Genomic DNA, 21,748 nt, shown 5'->3' on the forward strand with positions numbered 1-21,748 from the left:
GTTGTAAAGTGTGGATGGATCAGTGGATGGATTCTTGAGCAGAGGCATGTTTCTAGGATTCCAGAAAGGTGGCTGAGTCAATGGAGGCATTGAGGGTGTGTGTTAGTGCTTTGCTGATCAGAAGGAGTCCTTCTTTGGTGAAGGTGTGGTGGGGACAAGGGTCACACCGTGCACCAGGTGGATGGTCTTGATGGTAGCAGCGATTTTGACGGTGGTGACAACAGGTCACCAGGTCAGGTTTGTTCTTCTTCCATGATGGGAAGTTGTGACACGCTTCTGCACGCCTGGTCTTCGACATCCCACGCCGCAGCCACATCACACCCAACCTGAGAGACCTGCACTGCCTCCCCATTAACAAGAGGATCACCTTCATGCTCCTCACCCACGCACACAAGGCACTCCACAACACCGAACCAGCATACCTCAACAGATGACTCACCTTCTACACCTCCAACCGCCAGCTCCGCCGACCTCGCCTTCGCCACCGTCCCCCGCATCCAAAGAGCGACCTGCGATGGCAGATCATTCTCTCACCTCACCGCCAAGACCTAGAACGCCCTCCCCATCCTACTCCGGCAGACCCAGGACCTGCTAACCTTCGGAAGACTCCTCAAGACCTGGCTATTCGAGCAGTAGCAGCTTCCCCCCCACCCCCCCTCCAGCGCCTTGAGACCCCCACGGGTGAGTACTGCGTTTTACAAATGTTCTGATTGATTGATTGACATTGATAGGGTCCAGTTGTGGGTTGAAGTTGCTGTATGTGTACATTTTTTATATAAGAATTCAAAGATTTTAGTGCAAAGGTCTTGTGAGGGGGTGATGTTACTTGAGGTGCTAGAAGTTGTAGCAGAATCTTTGGTGATAGCAAAGATTTCCTTGCTGTTGTTAGTGACAGCATCAATGCAATCTGCAAGAGATGCTCAATTGGTGTTCCATATATGGTGGTGGTAGCCTCTTTAGGGCTGATTTGAAGATGTCTTCATTACTGGTAGTAGGACTTGGGCTTTTTGGCTAAAGTTCCCTAAACTTTTTGCTTTTCCCCTAGACAGTTTTCCTGACATAGAGTTGCCAATTTAGATGCTTTGGGTACTTTGCCACTGCTGATCAGTGTCAAAGTACAAGTGTTCCCTGTGTAAAGTGTAATGGTAATTGGTTGGCCATGATTGATATGTTTGCATTACTAGTAAAGTCCCTAGTGATGTGCACTGTGTGTGTCAGGGCTAGTAATGCAAAGGTGCGCGGAGAAGGGAACTTGGGCCTGCAGAGTAGGGCCTGCGCGCAGTTTGGTAAGTTAGCATGTTGTCCTGACAAGTGCAATCACTTGTCAGGCCTTACTTTCCCTTTTGCGTACACAGTGGGCACCCCTGTGGTAGGTCCCGGGTAACCTCTGGGCAGGATGCAGTGTAAGTAAAAGGCAGGATATATACTGAGGTGCGTGTTATGTCCTGACAGTGAAAAACACTCCATTTCATTTTTCACTGGTGAAAGGCCATCCTGCCCATAGGACAGAATGGGGTTGGCTGAGTATTGTGTTTGTTAGCCTAGTTTCTCATAAGTTTGAAATGGAAAGGTGAAGTTTAGTATGTATGCACTCACAGTGTCATAACACATCTTTCGGTGAAGGTGGTTTTGTCACTGTGTGTTCAGAAACTACTCTTTTAGAAAGTGGCTGAGTTTTGTGATTTCAGCATTTCTGTGTGTCTCTGCTGAATGTGGATTGACTGTCTGGATCTGAGAAGGGAGGGTTTGAGATTGCACCAGGCTGACTAGCATCTGGAGAGAATGCGAGGAGAAACCCCGGGAGGTGAAGAGGCCTGGGTCGCAGGCTATAAAACAATTGACCAATCTCCTGCTGAGTGATTAAGGATCCAGACCCCCAGTATCAAAGGGGGAAAGGTGACACTGGGAGGGAGACACCCAGAACGTATTTAGGCAGGGGTCAGGGACCCCTGAGCACAACAAACTTCAAAGACATTTGGGGGTATAACTATTAGAGCTGAAACCCCTGAACATTGGAATAGAAATGGATTAAGACTGAAAAGACTTAGACCCATTTCGTGGTCAAGAGGAACCTCTGCTAAGGAACAAACAACTGAATAGACTGCTGGGAAGGATCACCTCTTGCTTCGTGATCTGGGGCTGGTCTGCAGTTTGCTGTTTTAACCAAGGAAGAGGCTGTTGGGACTGTGCTTCGTGCGCTGGGTCCCCCTGCTTGAAGAAGACTGTGCTTTGTGCTTCTGTCTTGTAACCCCAAGGGCCAGAGGTGAGCTGGCTCCCTCTTTGGAAACACAGGAACATAAAAGTTTCCGGAGAAGTTTCAAGTGACGCGGTGGGCGCATGTTGTGGCAGCTTGAACCCCTCGGAAGGTGTGCCCTGTGATCTTAGACACACGGAGGAGAAGCGAGACTCAGATGCACTGGGTGTGTGTCGTGGTGCACAGGAGGCATGGGTGAAGAGCGCCTGGTCAACGTGTGCATTGAAGGTGAAGTGAGTCTCAGACACACTGGGTGCATGTCATGGTGCACAGGAGGCATCGGTGAAGAGCGCCTGATCAGCGTGTGCATCGGAGGTGAAGTGAGACTCAAACGTGCAGGGTGCGTGTCGTGGTGCACCGCCGGCGCTGGTGAAGAGCACCTGGTCAGCAGGTGCGTCGGAGGCGAAGAGAGTCTTGGACACGCAGGGTGCATGTCGTGGTGCACAGGAGGCATTGGCGAGGAGCGCCTGGTCAACGCGTGCATCGGAAGTGGAGAGAGTCTCGGATGCGCAGGGTGCGTGTCAGGGTGCACCAGAGGCACTGGTGAAGAGCGCCTGGTCATCGACTGTACTGCGGGAGAAGTGAGGCTCAAACAGGGTGAGCGTGTCGAGGTGCGGCTGAAGGCGTTGGTGAAGAGCGCATGGATATTGGGGCACCGGAGCTGGAGCAAGTCTCAGTGAAGCAGTGTGCGTGCTTTGGTGAAACCTGGGACTGTGGAGGTGATCGGCTGATCATCGTGTGCACCGGAAGAAAGTGTGTCTCTGCAGCGGGGTGTGCGGGTCTTGGTGCCAACTGAGACTGCAGGAAGGAGTGCCTGGTGAATGTGCATCCAGAGTCGACGGGAAGTCCCATCAGCATTGTGTGCGTGGCTTCGTGCCATAAGAGACCCGGAGGGTGCTGTGGTTTAAGTGCACCCAGAGTAAACTAATCTCAGAGGCGTGGGGTACGTGTGCCCTGTGACCGCCTGAGACCTTCCTAACAGTTGCAGCCTGGACCGGCAGCCCGGAGGAGCTGAGTTGCCAGGCCAAGGCGCTGAGGCCCATTGAGAAAGTTCTACACGGAAGGCCCAGTTTGTTGGAGGAGGAGAGGAGAGTGGTGTCGTGCCCCCAGGTAATGTGGATCACTGCCTGGGCAGGGTGCGGACTTGGAGGGACACTCTCTCGGCCTCTCAGTCCTTCTGGTGATGTGAGCCTTTGCTTCGGCTCAGATTGGGGCCCGTACTGACCAAAGGAGTGGCAGTACTGGGGCCCAAGTGGGAAGCTGTACTTTACGTCATCGTTGATACGTGTGGGGGGCAACTGTTATCGAAGAGGCTGACTGTTGTAATAACACATTGCCAATATTGCTGCTAACGAACTGCCGGACTGTCTTAGGATGCCTGAAATTATTTCTGCATAACGGAGTACATGATTGTAGCGCTACGCATTGCATTATTTCTCCCTTGCAAAGTACAGGATTGTAGCGGCCCGCTTGCATTATTGCTTCATTGCAAAGTACATGATTGTAGCGGTGTGCATTGCACTATTTCTCCATTGAAACGACGTGATTGGGGTGTGAGGCATTGTATTATTCCTTCATTGCGCAGTACATGATTGTGGCGGTACGCAGCGCACTATTGTTTGTCCATTGCAACGTGTGTGATTTTAGCATCGCGACCAGCATAGCATTTTGAAAGTGGTGTTTGGGATTTGAACCTACCAGCCAGCCGGAACAAATATTACCTTTTATTGTATGTTGGCTTTTGTATTGTGTGGTCTGATTGTATATCTTTTTATATAAAGTTTATACTAGTTTTTATCAAACTCGTGTGGAGTCCGTTTGTGGTGTCACCAGTGGGGTGCTGTGGGCCTGGTTGCACATATTGTACACTCGTGCCTTGGAGATAGGCCTGGCTGCTCATGCCAAGCTACTAAGTGGGTGAGCAGAGCTATCTCAAGCGGTATCGTTACATGGCCTAACGTTGAGCGAGGAGTCCCGGGTCGCGCATCTGAGACAGTGGTGCAACACGGGGACTCTGGCCTCCAACACTTGTGCATTGATGTGTTCCAGTTCCTTGCAGTTGCATTCCGTCAGCCTCAGTTTGTCTGTGTACCAAATGGCGTGTAAGGCTCTTGTTGTTAGGTTGTGCTTGAGGGGAGCCAGGGTGTCGGTGCATTCGGATATCCAGCTGTTGAGCTTCTGGATAGCTTTCAGCAAGTTGCTTGTGTGTTTGGGCCTGTTCGTGAATAGGGTGGAAGCCCACTCCTCTTTGATGCTTTTCCAGTTGTGATGGGCTGTTCTGGTGGTGGTAGGTCTGTGGTGATGTGAGATGGGTATGCTAAAACTGAAATGAACTAAGGTTAATGTCCACCAATCCAATAGACTGCAGTCTGTCCTATCTAGGGATGAGAGACACATGAACAACTGTCATAGAAGTTCCCTTCAAAGTGCATAAAGTCTGGTGGACAACCCCTGTTGGTTTTGAGGGCTGTCCACCAAACCTAAAAACATTTTTGATTTCCCAAAACAAACTCCAAGAGTGACCGTTTCTTATTGAAAAACACAAAACTAATGACCCTCATGCACTGTTTTCAATCTGTGCTGTCTGCAACAAATATACTAACTTGGAGAAGGTCAGATGTATGCCTTTTAGAGAGTTTAGTCATGTAAATACAGGTACCCTGGTGTCCCTTTAGATAACCTACATGTTCATGATCTGGCACCCCTGCAGCCCACTTTGCCTAACTGACTAGAAGTCTAGTGCTGGACTTGTGCATGAGAAGGTGCAATCTAGGAAGGTTACAAACAATTTCTGTTCACATACGTTAGATCATTCTACAAAAATGCTTATATGTAACACAGGATTTAATTTGCCCTTCTTAGCTAATGGTAGTGTTGGCATCCCCTACGTTTTGCATGAGGTCGCTCCGCAGAAATGTCCTCCCTAGAGTAGCTGTAAGTAAGCTAGGAAATTAAAAGGGATAGCCAAGACGAAGCTAAGACATGGGTCTGGATGTCTCCAAGACCCAGAGCACGAGCCAAGATCTCAAAAAAAAATTCATATAAAATATGTAACAAATGTCTTGTAAAACTATGTCAAAGGATTTTCACAATAGAAGAAAACACTTATTTTATATGCAGAACAACATTAGAGTATTTCACAGCACTGTGTGGTATTTGTTGGAAAAGACAAGAACTAATAGTTTCTCAACATGGACTTATAAACGTTCATGGTGGCCAAAACCAACCCGACGATGATTGCGTTCATAGACCTAGAGGCAAGCCAGTTGTGCCCTACATGTGGCCTAGATTGGCATTATAGATTGAGCAACATTGTAGTCTATTGCACCATATACAAAAGTAGTGTCTGTACGTTGCACATCTTGAACTGATGCCTATGTGATGATGAAAAAGAAGGATGCACAGTGAAATAAATCAGAAAGTGGGTTATTGTATTTGGGAGGGCAGTTCCCCTACCAATGCAATAAAACCACACTGGTTAGGTCAAAACACAGTTCTGAAGTAAATTGTGCTCAACCCATGGAAGCTACAACAACAGCAGAAGCCAATGCCAAGAGAAGTGCTAGTTAAGTTCAAGAAGTATCAACAATTTTAAAGTCGAGAACACAACACTATCAAATTTCCAAACCATATTAGAAACATGGAGAAAATATTCAAGAGAAAAAAGACACTAAGATCATTAACATAGGTTAAGGAGAACTGGAGATATAAAATGTTAAAGGTTTAATGCAAACATTGCCCAGATAAAATTAAGTACCAATCAAAAGTCACTATCCATGGTTGACCCAGACATGATTTCAAGTCAACTGCAATACATCAGAGATAAGATACACCAAGTGGGTTTTCCGAGTCAAGGCTTTTATTTTTTTATTAGTTTGTGAAATAGAAGTCAAAATCTCCCTGCGAGGCAAAGTCCAAGGCTGTGGCCTTAGAGTATCTCTCGCTGAAGCTGTTTGTTTTGGTGCCAAAAATTCCAAAGTGGACAGACATGGTTTTGTAACAGACCATTTTGAAGGTCAGATAGTTTTGCCGCCTTGCTCTGGTACAAGCTTTCACCTCTGAACATAGTCATTTTTTGGAAGACAAAAAAACTCTAGTTGGGCTCGACAAGGCCGGACATCTTGGCTGTAACGGCCTGCAAAAAGCTGTAAGCAGTACCAGCCAGGTTTTCTCACCCATCTTGGATGTGACCCCTGTAAGCAACCCGTCTTGCTCCTCTGAATGTGAAAAAAATGACTAGGTCCCACCTTTTTTCGAAGTGCTGGAAACTTTCCTCTTGATGAGTCCTGTAGCCCCTAACACCTCAGGACTGTGATCACAGGCACGAGGTCTCTCTCCAGCCTATGGCTAGAGAAAACCTACCACAGAATCCTAGCTATTTTCTCACAGTGCTCTGCCTCTTCTTATGCCAACTACATCCTCCTTGCCTGTTGGAAATGGCCCTTTCTAGGGTGATTTCCTTCAACTATTTGCTTTTCTCCTTCCAGGTTTTCTGCTAATCTAGGTGCTATTGTTAGAACTTTGAACGCATTTGACACTGTCATTCAGTCCCAAAGGGCTCTGCTTGACATATACATACTGGTGATTGGTGTGTACATTATTGGCTGATTGGAGTTAGCTGTAAGTCTCTTTTCTAGAGGTAAGACATATACTCAGGGCATGTACCTCGAATGTTCCTCTGTGGGCCTGCAGCGCTGGTTGTGCCATCCACGGAGGCAGCTCATTGATCGTGCCACAGGTTTGCTCTGGTGGGCCCTGTGTGCCCAGGTTACTGTTACTAGGGTTGGCATTTAAAAAGCTATGTCCCAAGGTTCTGCAAGCCTCTTGCTTTATTGGAGTTCTCCCTAGTGACAAGGTGTGGTGTTGGGAAGAGGTAGGGCATGTGTAAGTTACATGCAAAGGAAGTGAATGGCACCAAATAGTGTGTTCGTTCAGACGGGGCCTGCTTCTCACATTGGATTAGCATGGGGGATGTAGGGAAAGGCTATTAAGAAGTATTCCCTACATGCAGAACAGGAGCAGTATAGTGTTTGGTATCAATTAGTTTGTAATGGCAAATCCTCTCCAGTTGTGGAAGTGGATCCAACATTATGTATGTAGAAATGTCACATTGGAAAAGTGGGCTTTTCTATGCTCATTTCTCTGTGTGCCTGTCGGCCTGTCTCTAATTCACAACTGAGTGCTGGGGGGACAGCTACATCTGTGCATTCCTGATCGAAGGCCATAAATTAGAGGCTCAAGGGAAACTGCAGACCTCTGGCTCTGAGGATCCTTTCTGAGACTGTTAGGTGGTGGTAGAATTGGGATCTGCATTCCAAGGGGCAGGGTCTTGGCCCCACTAAAGTTAATTGTCAAACGTCCTGGGGTACAATTGCAGATAGGAAACAATTTAGAGAGGGCCTGTGCATTTCAAAGGTGGTCTTTTGAACTGATTGTATCTTCAGATGACATTGTGGATATAACTACTGGGGCTCTGGCCTCAGAAGTTAAAGATGCTTTTGGATTTGAAACCATACTACACTGGTTTGACGCTGGGACATCGACAAGATGAGTCATTAGGGCAAGAGGGACTGGATCTGGATTATCCTCAGACCTGTGATGGCCTAGAGCTTGGCATGCTCCAGGATAGGGACTATAACATGGGTGATTTTGTCTGGACGTTGCTGGCCTGCAGCTAAGTGGCAACTGTCAAGGCCCGGGTCCCTAAGTACTCTCCAAGAACTAGTTAGGTGGCCTCCTGTCCACGAGATCCCAGGGACACAAAGGATCTCCCCGCTTCCCCAAGATTGTAAGGACCACGCAGGGTGCTGCGGAAATGGGTGGAAGTGATCGTCTGTTAGGGCAAGGACCGTCCTGAAGTACACCGTCATCACACTGTGTAGAGGAGTGTGCTCACCAAGATCAGCAGCCCACCTGAGTTGCCAGGACGTGAGGAGTTTGAGGAGTGCGGAGGAATCTTACAGAGTCAGAGGACCCGTGCTAGCTTGAACTCCAGAGTGTGTGGTGTCCAAGGGGTGTTGGGGGACCTGAGCTGCGAGCTGAGACTGTCTTCATCCCCCAGATTGGAAGGATGACAGTGCCTGACATCGCAGCCTCCCTCTCTCCCTGAACCCATACTACACGGAACTTTGTTGTGGAGACCATTGTGATGGGCCAGAGGGGCGTTTTGTTGTGCCTGGTGGGCACCTACGGCTGGCTGTCGGGAGCTATGGTAGCTCGCACCTCCACTTGGGAGGGAAACATTTCTCCAGACTTGGAAGCGTGCCAGCATCCTGGGTAACAACCTTATGTCTAGGGGGGATAGCGATACCACACTCGTGAAGGTGCAACTGGGCTCCTGGAGGTCTAATCCAGATAGACTGGATAGGTGGTTCGGTTGTAGGTGGTTCCAACAATCTAATCAACCTGGCACCAGAAGGGGCAACGTTTATCGTTGGCTGGTATAGTCAAGTGACTGAGCGGCTGGGTCAAAGACTTGTGATTGCTTGCCCATTGCAACTGTTCGCACATGTGCTATTGGGGATTGTTGTGTTGGATGAACACCTCTGTATAGGGCATATATGTTCATGCTGTTATCCTGCTAACGGGAAAGTTCGACAATTGCATCTAACTGTAAAGTGTACATATAATGTGCATCTCATTTTGATTTTAATGTGTGTCTAATACAAAGACCCATATTTTATACATCGGTGTGGAGTCTTTTTGTGGAGTACGCAGTTTGTTGCGAGAGTGGTGTTGGGCCAATACTTTTGGGCCCTGAGGTTAAGCCTGACTGCTCGGTGCCAAGCTACTCAAGGGTGAGCACAGGTCAATGAACATGTGTATCATACTCATCGTATCATGGACAGTGGATTCTGACTACCTTCAATGCATCCCAGCCAGCAGGATACCGCTGGGTCTACCATTGCCTTACTATTAGATTACCTAGGAGCATATGATTTGGGATAAAATAACCTTGCTGACACCAGTCAGACCATGTCTTCAGTTCCCCAACCACTGCTCTTTCAGGAGGAGCTCTCCTCCCTTCTGACAGGGTGAAAACTGTTTTACCCCCTACTATAACTGGAGTGTGACTGTTTGGAAGGGTCCTGGGAACTACTAGGAAGAAGCACTCTCAGGCATCTCCAAGTCACAAGAGGAAGTAATAAAGCTGCCCTTTATTCAGCTAATTGTTCTTGCCTACATCTAGATTTTTTGATAAGTGTTTGGTAATTAACATTCCTTTGTTCTTCCTTGGCACAGAGGTAGGCGATTGTCCTCTTAGAGTTGTTAACTCTCCTACCCAAAGATGTGTAATCCATCTTTGGAGGTTTGATGAATGGCAGAACTGTTTTTAAACCAGTTCTAGCTCAAACACCCCAAAGTAAATTTTTACAAAGTTCTTTTTTTAGTTAAGTAATCAAAAATCTGATTCCACTATTAAATACAATTTTGAAAATTAAGTAGGAAAGAATTTTAAAGCGTTTTTCTAGCATTTCTCCAAATACAGATTGGAAATAAATATTTTAATACCATCTAGACCTGTTCTGTGAAAGTCAAACAAAGCCAAAACAGTGAAATCGCTTTGAGGTTTAATTTAACTGTGAGAGCACCATTCCAACAATATGTAATGTACCATTTTTATATGTATTTGCATGCTACCCCGGGGCTTACAAGGCTTACTTTAGGGGCAATTTATGACTATATAAAATTGCCTTTTCCAATGGAATATGTGGATTTAAAGCCTGGTGCCTGTTTGACTTGAGCACCTCTCTGTCTATCCTCAGGCATGGACTAACATAATGCAGCACAATACAACACACATAAGTGTTTTCAAGAACATGATTTCCACTCAAAGCAATTTTAAGAAAACTGCAATGTTTAACCTTTCCCATTGTGAGTTTTACTGAGAACTGCTGCACCCGTAGTCTGAGTTATAGAACCTTTCTAAGGTCCACAAAGTTGCATGATTCAATGGAGATTGTGTTTACCAGATTGCTCCATGTTGGTTTATGAGGTTTACATTCAAGAAATCAGTGCGTTTTGAGACTTGGAGTCTATGTTTGATTCAATTGAAGCAATCAGGCAAAAGTTTCATAACAGTGACTTATAAATAGAAATCCAGCAACAAAAAAGGAGCTACCTGGCACCCGTAATACCAACGAAGGCTGTATGAACACTCCTTCCAGCTGTTTTCAATGACTGACTTTTCAATCTGTGATCCAGTAAATTATTTGAAATAGTTTGTAATAAAAACATGTCATCCTGGTTTTTTTAAAGAAATATTTTAGGAAAACCCTTTTAAGGGCTATTAATCAATTATGGCTGGAAATGTCAGTAAGGATTCTTATGTTGGAAACGTCCCTCAAAATGTAGCGGTTTGTAATCTCCCTGTTACCTCTTATTCGGGAAAATAGCTATCAATATGAGACATTCTTCATCTCGAGTTTCTTCTTTGGGTTTCTGAACGCAGCACCCACAAAACAGGAAAGCCAAATGCCATTGCCTAGAAGCAGAGGATAAAGTTTTCTGTGGTGCTAAAACATTTGAGTTCGGACCCCATGAGCCCACTGACTTCCTAGCTCATCCTTCTTGAGATTTATTTGCTCAAAAGTGCTTGCTTGATTTTTGGATTCATGTAGTGCATCCACACTGTTGTTTGGGAAAATATAGCACCTGCTATCAATATGAATGCAATTGAAAAGGAACCAACTCACATACGGCCCGATTTACAGAGTGGTGGATGGGTTACTCCGTCATCACATGATGGACATCGCGTTTGCCTTATTTCATCTGCCATAGGATATAATTAACTGGCAAAAAGGCAGATGGGAAATCCGTCCCGTTTATGTCAGAGTAACCCATCCCGCAAACTCTAAATCAGGCCCATAGCGTTTTTCTTGCGCAAATGTTTTTAGGGGAAGACATTGGGCTGCGCTAATGGGATGTCGTATGCAGTTAATCATCATTCATATCTCAGTTGCTAACTATTCTGTCAACAGTATAAAACATTCAATTTCTGGGCAAGGTATTGTATATGCAACATTGTTACGCAAAACTGTATGGTCCTTAATCCAGGGCAGGTTGCCCCATGTCTCTTCACTTCAGTAGTGAATTTAACTGGTACCAACTCATTCGATAAAGCTTGGCCTGCAGTCTTTCTTGACAAGTTTTTATCTCAACTGGCATTCAAACCCACTTCCCTTTAGAACTCTCTCAATTTTTCATGAGCAAGTTTTCACAGTCTCGCTACAAAGAGCAGAAGCTGTCACAGACAGCATTGTAACCAAATCTTTAATTAAAAGTTAAAAAGTGTGTCCAAGGATATTCAGCACTTGCTGTATCAAAAATGAGTAGCAAACACTTGATTTATTGGGAGTATGAACACTATTGAAAACTTCATCTACCAGAATGCATTGGGAAAATTGGATGCAGTGTCCGTCTTGCCCTCACTTTTTAAATTTCTCAAAGTATGTTGGGTTTACAAGCCTTATTTATTTATTTAGATATTTTATAGCATGAGCATACCCTTTGCCGGTATCAGAGCGTTTTACAAATTTACAGAGTGCAGCAAAATAATAACAATGATATAATTTTCGAAGAAGAAAAATACAGGATAATGGTAGCACCCATAAAAGGGAAATTATGCCTTACAAGGTTCAGAGAGCAGAGGAGATAAACCAATAAAAAACAAAGCATCGTAGGCAAGAAAACTATAGGATCAGGCAGTGTCGAGAAAAGGGAGGGTAAATTCAGGACTGATAAGCCAAAAACACTGAAGTCGCCAGTGAGAAGTAGTCATGAGTGTGACTGAGGAAAGAAGGGTATCTTAGTTTCTAGGGAAGTAATATGGTCTTAAGGAGTACTTTGACTTATTTCTTGAAGGATACAGTTGAGGGATTAATTCTGACTTCAGGTAGACAAGGTGTTCCACATTTTTGGGGAAATCCCAGAGGAAGGTTGGCTGTAAGTTTTCTTCCTGTAGAATCTCTGTGGTTTCAGAAGAAAGGTGTTGGAGCTTCTGGATGATCTGGAGCCACCAGTAAGTTTGAGCTTCTGTGCGAGATACCTAGTTGTTTTGAAGTGGCGGGCTTTATGTGACATGCAGGCAATTTTCAGTTGGATTCTTGCTTCATATGGGAGCCAGTTTAGGGATTTCAGAACGGGGTGATGTGGTTGTTTCTTTTTGAGCCGGTGATGAGTCTTGCAGCAGCACTGAGCAAGGCCCTTAGGGGAGACGGTTTGGATATGGGCAGTCCAGAGAGTGTTGCACTTCCATAGCCCAACCTGGGAATCATTAGGGCTTGCACTGCATGCTTTAAGTCGTTGGAGGGGAGGAAGGGTTTTAATTTTCCTAGAATGTTCATTTGGTGATTTACTCCTTTTGTGGCAGCACTGATGTGCCTCTGCATGTTGAGGTTCTTGTCGAGAATTAATCCCAGTGATCTCGCTGAGTCAATTACCTGTGGAATGCAATTGAGGGCTGTTAGATGTTTCAACCATTATTCAACGACAGGTCAACGGTTGGGTGGGGGAATTAAGAGGACTTCAGTTTTATGAGAATTTTGTTAGAGGTGATTAGATGCTAGCCATTTTTGAGTTTTCTGTAGAGTTGTATTGAGGGTACTGATGTCTTCTGGGGTGAAGACTTTTATGTATAGTTGGGTATCGTCAGTGTACATGTGGAAGTGAATGTTGGATGAGCTCAGAATTTCCATTAGAGGCTCCATGAACAGGTTGAAGAGAGTGGGCGTAAGCTAGGAGCCCTGTTGGACACCTAAAGTGACTGGAGTGGTCTGCAATAGGGAGTGATTAACCTTGACTCTTTAAGTCCTGTTTTGAAGATAGGAGGTGAACCAGTTAAGGACTGTTCCTGTTAGCCCCAGATGGTGTTCCAGAAGGCATAGTAGGCTGTCATGCTTAACCGCATCAAATTCCGACAATAGGTCAAGGAGGATTAAAAGGCAGGATTGGTTCTGATCCAGCATTTTTAGTGCATCGTCCGCTATGTGTGTCATAGCCGATTCGCTGCTGGGGCCTGGACGAAAGCTAGATTCAAATTGGTCTATTAGTCGGAATTGATCGATGTGGTTCAGAGTTGGATGCAAACACATTTTTCAAGGAGCTTCTCAAGGGTACGAATATTGGAGATAGGTCGGAAGTAGTTTTGTTTTTTTAAAAGAGGGAAAAACTGACTGGACTTTTGGCAGACAGGGATAGTGCCTTGAAGGAGGAAAGCATTAACAAACTTGATCCAAAGTGGAAGTACCGAGGGTATCATCTCCTTGAAGAAATTGGAAGGTAGAGGGTCTTGAAAATGGTCTGAGGGTTTCAGCGATGTTAGAATCTTGTGAATGGCACTTTTCTCAAAGTTTTGAAAAAGATCCATGAGGTGTTGTTTTTGGAGAAGTGCCCAGTGGGACACGAGGGAACAGTAGTCCGGGAGGCGGAGAGGATGGTTTCAGGTGGGAGAAGACGTTGTTCCAAGGCCATCTGCAGATAATTTCTTATGCTTTCTGTCTTCTGAAGAAGGAAGGAGACAAATTCCTTGCAGTTTGGTAGTGAACTCGATAGAGCAAGGGACAGATTGGGTGCATAGTTTGATTTTTATGAGCTCAAGAATGTTTTAGGGACGGTTACTGGCTTGATCCAGCTGGTTCCTGAAGACATTTGTTTTGAATTTCCGATGCTTTTGTAGTCTCTGTTCCTCAATGATCTCAAATGCTTGAGGTGTTAAAGGAATGGAGCTGATCTCCACTGATGTTCAGCTAGCCAGAAGTTACATCTTTCTGTATAGAGCCTACAATTATACAAAGGTTTGGAGTCTTTTGTGGAAACTCTTTTTAGTTGGAATGGAAACATTGAGTTAAGAACAGTCTCCAAGGAGCAAGTGAAATGATTCGCAGGTTCATGGACATCTGACCTCTCACCGGGAGGAGGCAGAATGTTGTGGCTGAGAGAGGTCAGTTCATTACGGTTGATGTGGTACATGCTTCTTTTCCGGCGTCTGGGTTTTGTTAGTTGAGCTGCGCTGGTTATCACAGCATCCGTGATGAGGAATGCGATGCGGTGGTGGTCGGTCCAATCACAGGGGAGGATAGATTCCAGTTGATTGAACTGGACTTCACAACGATAACATCTAAAGCCGACCCTTTGTTATGTGTTGGCCTGTCACAAAATTGGGTCAGCAAAGAAGGGTTTGAAGCTCTTAACTGCGGGATCATTCAGATCATTCTAGTGGAGGTTTTGATTACCAAGGAAAGTTTTAGCACATTGCTGACCAGTGTTAGTTGCAATGGTTTCCATGATTTTTGTTCTATGAAAAAAATTATTTCTCCTGGAGGGTGGTAGATCGTGTGTAGTTTTCCTGGAGGTCGGTTGTTGCATGTGATCCAACCACAAACACCAAGGCACACCAATTGAGTGCTACGATAATCCACTGTCCATATTCAATGGTGAAACCCATCACAAACAAATGTCCTTTGAATGAATTTCCACAACAGACGTTGGATGATATCCTTTGCTTGTTTTATTCCATTTCTTAATAGAAAATAGCAGCAGCCGACGTACATTCCGCCCCCCTGGGCTTTCTCAAGGCTTTTGATTTAAAACACTGCATTCAATATTATGTAAACATCCAACTGCATGTGGTCGTTCGTCGTTAATCCGATAAAAGATGTGGAATATCAGCCCGATTAGTAGTCATGTCTACTTTTGTATCAAAGTATGATAATTCCGTCCTGATATGTGGTAGAAGAATTTTCTCTATTGACAGATTGTGGACCTTGATAAGTCCTCTCTTTGTTTCTGTGACGATTCGGGCTGCTCGTAACTGGCAGCATCTTTTATCGGATTAACGAAAGAAATGGAATAAAACAAGCAAAGAATTTGATCCAACGTCTGTTGTGGAAATTCACTCAAAGGACATTTGTTTGTGACGGGTTTCAGCATTGCATATGGACAGTGGATGATAGTAACACTCAATTGGTGTGCCTTGGTGTTTGTGGTTAGCTATTGTTCTAGGGAATCTAGGCTGTTTTTCCATCCTAGTTGATTTATACCCTGGTGGGTGGGTATTTTGACACCTTGAGAGCACCCTAAAATATTGTGATTCTAAAAGACATGGTTGAGACAAACTGAACAAGGATTTAAATGGATGTGCAGATCATGGAGCATACCCGCAAATTGTTTGGAAATAAATTGTTGCATGTGATATCGAGGCATAGGTATTCACAGGTGGATAGAACGGGGGTTTGTGCGTGTTTAACTGACATTTGATACTTGATATTTGAGGGGTTATTTGTAGAGCGCGACGTTCGCTCCGGAGGGAGCATCTTGGCGCTGAAGATCCTGACTAATCAATCCTGAGGTTGAAGGGGGGTTTAGATGGCCGATTTGGCGTAATCATCGGAGAGGTTGAAGATCCAGGTCTTTAAGAGCTTTCTGAAGGATTTTTCAAGCGTCTGATGTCGGAGAGTTTTGGGCAAGCTGTTCCATGCTTTAGTGGCCAGAGAGCTTAGGGTTTTGCCGCCCTTAGTCTTTAGGTTATATTTGGCAGGGAGGATGAGATTGTCAAGAGACGAGCGGAGGGAACGGCTGGGGGTGTAGTGGGGAAAGCGTCTGGAGAGGTACTTAGGGACGGTTTTGTTGAAGGCACGGAAGGCAATGATCAGTATTTTGAAGAGAATTCTCTTATGGAGAGGTAGCCAGTGTAGCGAACGGAGGGCAGCAGAGATAGAGGATCTGCGAGGTAGCCTGAGTACCAATCGTGCGGCGGAGTGAAGCACGATTTGCACGAAGCACTTTGAAGTTTTGATAGCGTGTTCTTTTTTGCCCCTGCAAGAAGGCCGTTGCAATAGTCTAGGCGGGAAATTATAAGCGCTACTGTCACAGTTTTCCTGGCATCGGTAGGAAGGAAGTTGAAGAATTTTCTGAGTGATTTGATTGTTCCAAAGCATTTGCCAGCTACCGTTCTAGCATGTATGTCAAAGGAGAGAGTCAAAGATAACGCCAAGATTTCTGGCGGATGTAACAGTCTGTGGGGGAGCAGCTGAATCATCTGGCCACCAGAGGGCTGGGCAGAAGGACGCGTTTTTTCCAATTGGAAGGATCTCAGTTTTGCTGGAATTGCATTTTAAATGGTTGCGATCCATCCAGCGGAAGACTTCAGTTAAACAGAGTTTAAGGTTGAGCTCGGCATCAGTGGAATTGTCCTCTAGAGGCACGCTGAGTTGTGTGTCATCGGCGTACGAGGTGACTGGTATACCGAAGGAATCGATCAGGGATAGGAGTGGGATGAGATAAATATTGAAAAGGAGGGGGCTCAGGATGGACCCCTGTGGTACACCAGACGAGACCATCTTCTCTTTCGAGTGGAAGGGGCCTAGGGTGACAGTTTGTGAGCGATCGGTGAGGAAAGACTTAATCCAGGCTAAAACAGTGTCGGTGACGCCAATATCCATCAATCTACTGATATGGATGGAGTGGGAAATGGTGTCAAACGCCGCCGTTAAGTCATGTTGATGCTGTGTATGCAATGTCACCACCTGGCCTACTGGTTATATATCCAAGCTGGTATTGCCATGGTTAGGGGGGGCAAATATGTTAGTGATAGGAGCAGAGGAGTCATTTAGCCAGGTTTTGGTAAGAATTAGAAGGTCAAGAGCATGTGTGAGCATCGGTTCAGCAATATCCCCAACATGTTTTGAAGCTGAGCTGCAGTTGATTAGCATGCATTTCAAATGGGGGTTTGTATTGTGCTGGGGTAGACTTTGTGAGGACAACTCACCTGAGGTTGTGTTGATCGCTCTATAGTTGAGCCTAGGAGCTCTATGAGGGTTCGCCGGGCTGGCATAGATTATTCCCTGATTATCATTGTTGTCAGGGTGAGGAGAGTTATGTGACAAGAGGAGGGTTTGGATATCTTTGTCCGATAGAGGGACTTTCCGTCTAATCGGTCGTGTGGGTGCATTGGGATAGGATCTAATTCTCCAACTGGGTGCCATGGAAGGAAAGGTTAGGTTAGAAGGGAGATGTGTTGGAGATAAGGCGGAGTGGTTGAAGTATTCATCCTATTGTTCCTAGTAGGATAGTGAAAGTTGTCTCTATTGTGAAGTAAATGAGTCTATGTAAGTCCGCTTTGAGATCTTGCAAGATTTTTTGCAATCTCGTCCAGTCTGGTTTCTAATAAGGTATGGGTGTGGGTTTTCAGGTCTTTAAGCAGTGGGATCAGGAGGCAAGGGCAGTGGAGTTAGGGTGCTGATGTAATGTGGAGAAGACATATGGGAGGGTGGATTGGGTGTAGATGTAAGATCGACGTTAGGAGGGGGAGAGCTCAAAAGACAGGAGAAAGTAAGTGCCAATGGTATGTCATGGGAGATCAGCACTTGGTTGAGGCAGGTGGGTGGGTCAAAAGTATAGTCGGGGTAACTTGGCTGTGTAACTCTGATATAATAGTTCTGGATGTGGGATAAGAGTGTAATCTAGTGTGGTGGGCGGGGTATCCAACCCACAGGATGATGGAGGTGAGTTAGTGATGCCTACAGCATTAGTATGGACTAGAATAGCAGAGGAATCAGAATTTGATGCATTTATTTTGATGAGGGGGAACATTCCTCGAATAGTTTAAGGTGGTGATCTGAAGATTGGATGAGGATAATGCCATTGTTGTAGATGGTGATGGTGGCTGCTGCTCTGCATGCCGATGAAGGGGCTACCAACAGTTTGAGACCTTTCCTCCATTGTGCTTGTCTATTTGTTTGAACAATAAGGTCACTTAATATAGCTCCTTTATTTGCCCAAAAGTAGGGGTTGGAAACCAGGGTTTCTAGATGAGATTTGAGGAGTCTGTGTTTTAAGGACTTGGATGCTTTTTTAGATAGATACAGGACATAATTAATTTTATAAGCATAAAGTCCCACTGGCTTCAAGTTGGTGTTGGTTGTTCTTCAGGATTCATCTGCAAATCTGGAGTAGTCCGGATCCTGAAACACTAAAAGCCACTTACCAATCTACCACAAATCACAAGATTATTTCTTGCTGATGTTTGTATGATGGTACAACACATGCTGTTACATGATGGTTGCCTGCCTTTCTTGGCCTTGCCAGTGGTTGCACTACAATTCTAGAAGTATTTGCAAGACCAGAATCAAACAAGCATTAGCAGAGCAAGACTGGTTGTCTTTCATAATGCTTGTTTTCCTTAAATTTATTCTGGCATGTACCACTAACTGGCGGGCTTTAAAGCCTGCCTGGTTCTCCTCCAGGCCTGTATACCAGGCAACTGCCTGTCGATGCTGCTGAACTTGTATGCTTTTGGTAATCTGATGCCACTACAACCAGCCACAAATTCATAGAAAGGTTTTATGGGTTATGATGTGGAAACCCAACAGGAATGCAGATACAATCTCTATACATATATATTTCTCGGTCACTTGCACAGACTCAGGTTATTAATATGACTGCCTCCAGAAAGGAGAGATATGATTGTGTTAAAGGGCCACCCATGCCAGCTTTATGTAAAGGAAATGGTGGCAATCGCCATCTCTTTGCATCTCTTTATCTCCCGCCCCATTTCCCCAGTTTAACTGAATCATCATGTTCCTACATCACCAGACTACTTTGAAATCAGAATAATCTCTGCAGATTTAATTGTACAAAGACGGCATCTAATGTTTGCGACTGTCACAGCTCTAGTGATCCATCAGTAGAATCTATTGCCCCTGTTGTACAAGGTTGCTTGTTTAAATGTTAACATGCCTTACAAATCAAACATCGATTTTGTGCTCCTAGCTTCCAGAATAATTCAGAACATGGACCCCACAGCTGAGCCCTGCAAAGAGTTTTACCAGTATGCCTGCGGGGGCTGGCTGAACCGACACGTCATTCCGGAAACCAGTTCCCGTTACAGCATCTTCGACATTTTGAGGGATGAGCTGGAGATTGTCCTAAAAGGTGAGAAAGGCTTAACCATAACTACTACAAGAGGATACAGCTGCAAGTTTGTTAGAGGAGTGCCACTCAAGTATTGTTTTGGGGAGTGCCACTTAGGTCAGATGCATTGTTGCAGTTTTCTGTGTATGTTACCAGCCAAGTCATGCACCAATAAGCTTTAACAAGATCTGGATCTAGGATGAATAATTTGCATCAATAGACAAGTGTGAAGGTAACATTTGCAGGGGCAGATCATAATGCATATAATTAAGTATGTACAAAACTGTACTTCACCAATGAAAGGTTTTAGTAACTGACCTCTGAGTTGGGGTGCATTCACTGGAATGACATTAAGAAGGCAGAAGATGCAATGTCAATGTCCTCATTCCTGTGAAATTGGTGAAGCAATAGGTGTAGCTTCTTTCTCTCTGTAAGGGTAAAACAGTTTGAAGTTTCTTTATAGAGGAAGGAAAACTCAGCATCTAACTGTCCATATTTGCTGCAGTAATGTATTGGAATACCATGTAACTTGTCCTGCTCTCGTGTGATTTCCTGCTTCAAAGGAAAAAGGCAGTTCATGGAATGGAGTACAGCCTTTAACTTGTTACACAACAATAATATTTCCTGGATAAATTACTTCTAAATTCTCTTTAGCACTCTGGGAAAATCATCGGTGGTCAGACAAAGGAAACGGTCGAGAGTTACTATTCAAGAAAAAAGGGTAGTATGAAGAGTATTGCTTTAACTTAAAATCTCTGCCAAGAGTTGGGATTCAGTGGTTAATGAATACATGGGAAGGAAGTGCGAATGATAGAGTAAATAGGGTAAGGGGAGGCAGGATGGGAATTATGGGGTAAGTTGGGGCTTGAAAGTTCCTTTAAAAAAAAAAAAACACAACCATTGAAAATTAAAACTGTAGCAGCCATTGGTTTTCCTCACACTTCATTAACATTATAGGCCATATGGTTTTATGCATTTACAAATACTTGCTATAACCATCAATATAGTTGTTTCTCTTGGGTAGATTTTATGCTGGAAGAGTCAGATTCATCTAGGGCGTCAGTTTGCCCAATATATTTACAAAAATAAATTGCAAATTCGTATTTATAAAATTGGAAAAAACATATTTAAATGATTATCCCTGGATAACCATGTGAACAAGCGGGGCTATATTAATATTGGTTCATGTTTATGTTTCACGTAAAAAATCTTACAAAGCATAAAATATATGCCATGAATTTGACGGTTGCAGTGAAAATTATTTGTGTCAGTGTCTCATATAGGGTAGATTGTGAGTGAAGTTCTATTGTAAAATTTCATGCAGAAAAGTGAGACCTTAGTCTTGGGAAGTGTGGCGTCCATATGGTGCATAGAACGTGGAATATTTCATTTGAATGAGTTTACCAAATCAGTAAATATATATGATTTATGTATATTGGTACATTTTTTATTTGAGGAAATGATTGTGATTTACATGATGACGGTTGGTATCCCACAATAAAATCTATATAGGTACATAAGCTTTTCGGGAGTTAGTGAAATAAAATGAGTAAAATTGGTATTTTATGCAAGTTAGTCATAGTTAGGTTTCCTGGTAATATGGGGCTTCCAAGCCTTGTAACATAATTAAAACATAGAGGACCTGATTTATGTCTTTGCTTATCAGTCTATTATTGGGGAGCACTTTAGTTACAAGATTTCAAAGTCTGGCATATATCTGCTATGTTAATGCATAATCTACTTGTGCACATCATATGCACTCTTACATTTTCTCTTTAGTGCCACTTTGGGCTACCTAAAAGGTGTGTCAGGGGTATGGTTCGGCAAATTACATTCTAATATTTTTCAATGGACCATTCAGCTGCATCTGTTGTCGTATTTACAAAACAATCTGCAGACTTAAGTTACAACTGGACTTTTCAGACATATCTGATGGAGAGTGTTTGGGAAAGAGATTCACTCACTTCCACGCATGTTAATTTGTATAAAAATATTCTAATTCCAAGGTAGCATAGTTTTTGCATATTTGTAATCTGCTCAAAGTTAAACTAAGAACGCTTTTTTGGGAATCCTAAACATCCGGAAGTAGATTTAATTAATCAAAACTCTGCATAACTGAAAACTCATGACAAGTAATGGAAAAATATACAAAGTCATGATAAAGGCAGCCATTAAGCAGGAGAAATGCATTAGTTCTCCAAACATTTCACTGTATGTATGTGTGCTGCACTGTACAACACATATCCAATGTGCAAAAAGTAAATAAAAGTGTCTAATCACAGGGTTTTCAACTGGAGAAGTATTTTTATGTTAAATAATAATATGAATTAATTGTATATAATGAAAACAAATGCTACAGCATTATTAACTTCATTTTAATTGAATCTTTAATTAATTTATATATATTACATTTTAGAAAATAATGTTATCAAATCTAAATATAAAAATAATTCCCACCTAAATTACGTTATTATTATATACTAATTATTATTAGAAAAGTGATGTACATAATTAAACAAAAGTAATTTAATTTGTACTTTACAAAATGTTAATACAAATACGGTTACAATAGATTTTAATTAA

General features: G+C 43.8%; 1 protein-coding gene across 2 annotated transcripts in view; it reads left to right on the forward strand.

Annotated features, from left to right (window-relative positions):
* Positions 1 to 21,748, forward strand: part of MMEL1 (membrane metalloendopeptidase like 1) — an 827,783-nt gene that overhangs the window by 526,266 nt on the left and 279,769 nt on the right. For both annotated transcript variants that reach the window (XM_085609192.1, XM_085609188.1), the window contains exon 4: positions 19,025 to 19,186. In XM_085609192.1, the coding sequence (XP_085465318.1) occupies positions 19,025 to 19,186 (162 nt within the window). The remainder of the gene's footprint in view (positions 1 to 19,024; positions 19,187 to 21,748) is intronic.

The sequence above is a fragment of the Triturus cristatus genome, chromosome 1_2, assembly GCF_964204655.1.
Source record: "Triturus cristatus chromosome 1_2, aTriCri1.1, whole genome shotgun sequence".
In the NCBI taxonomy this organism is placed as follows: domain Eukaryota; kingdom Metazoa; phylum Chordata; class Amphibia; order Caudata; family Salamandridae; genus Triturus; species Triturus cristatus.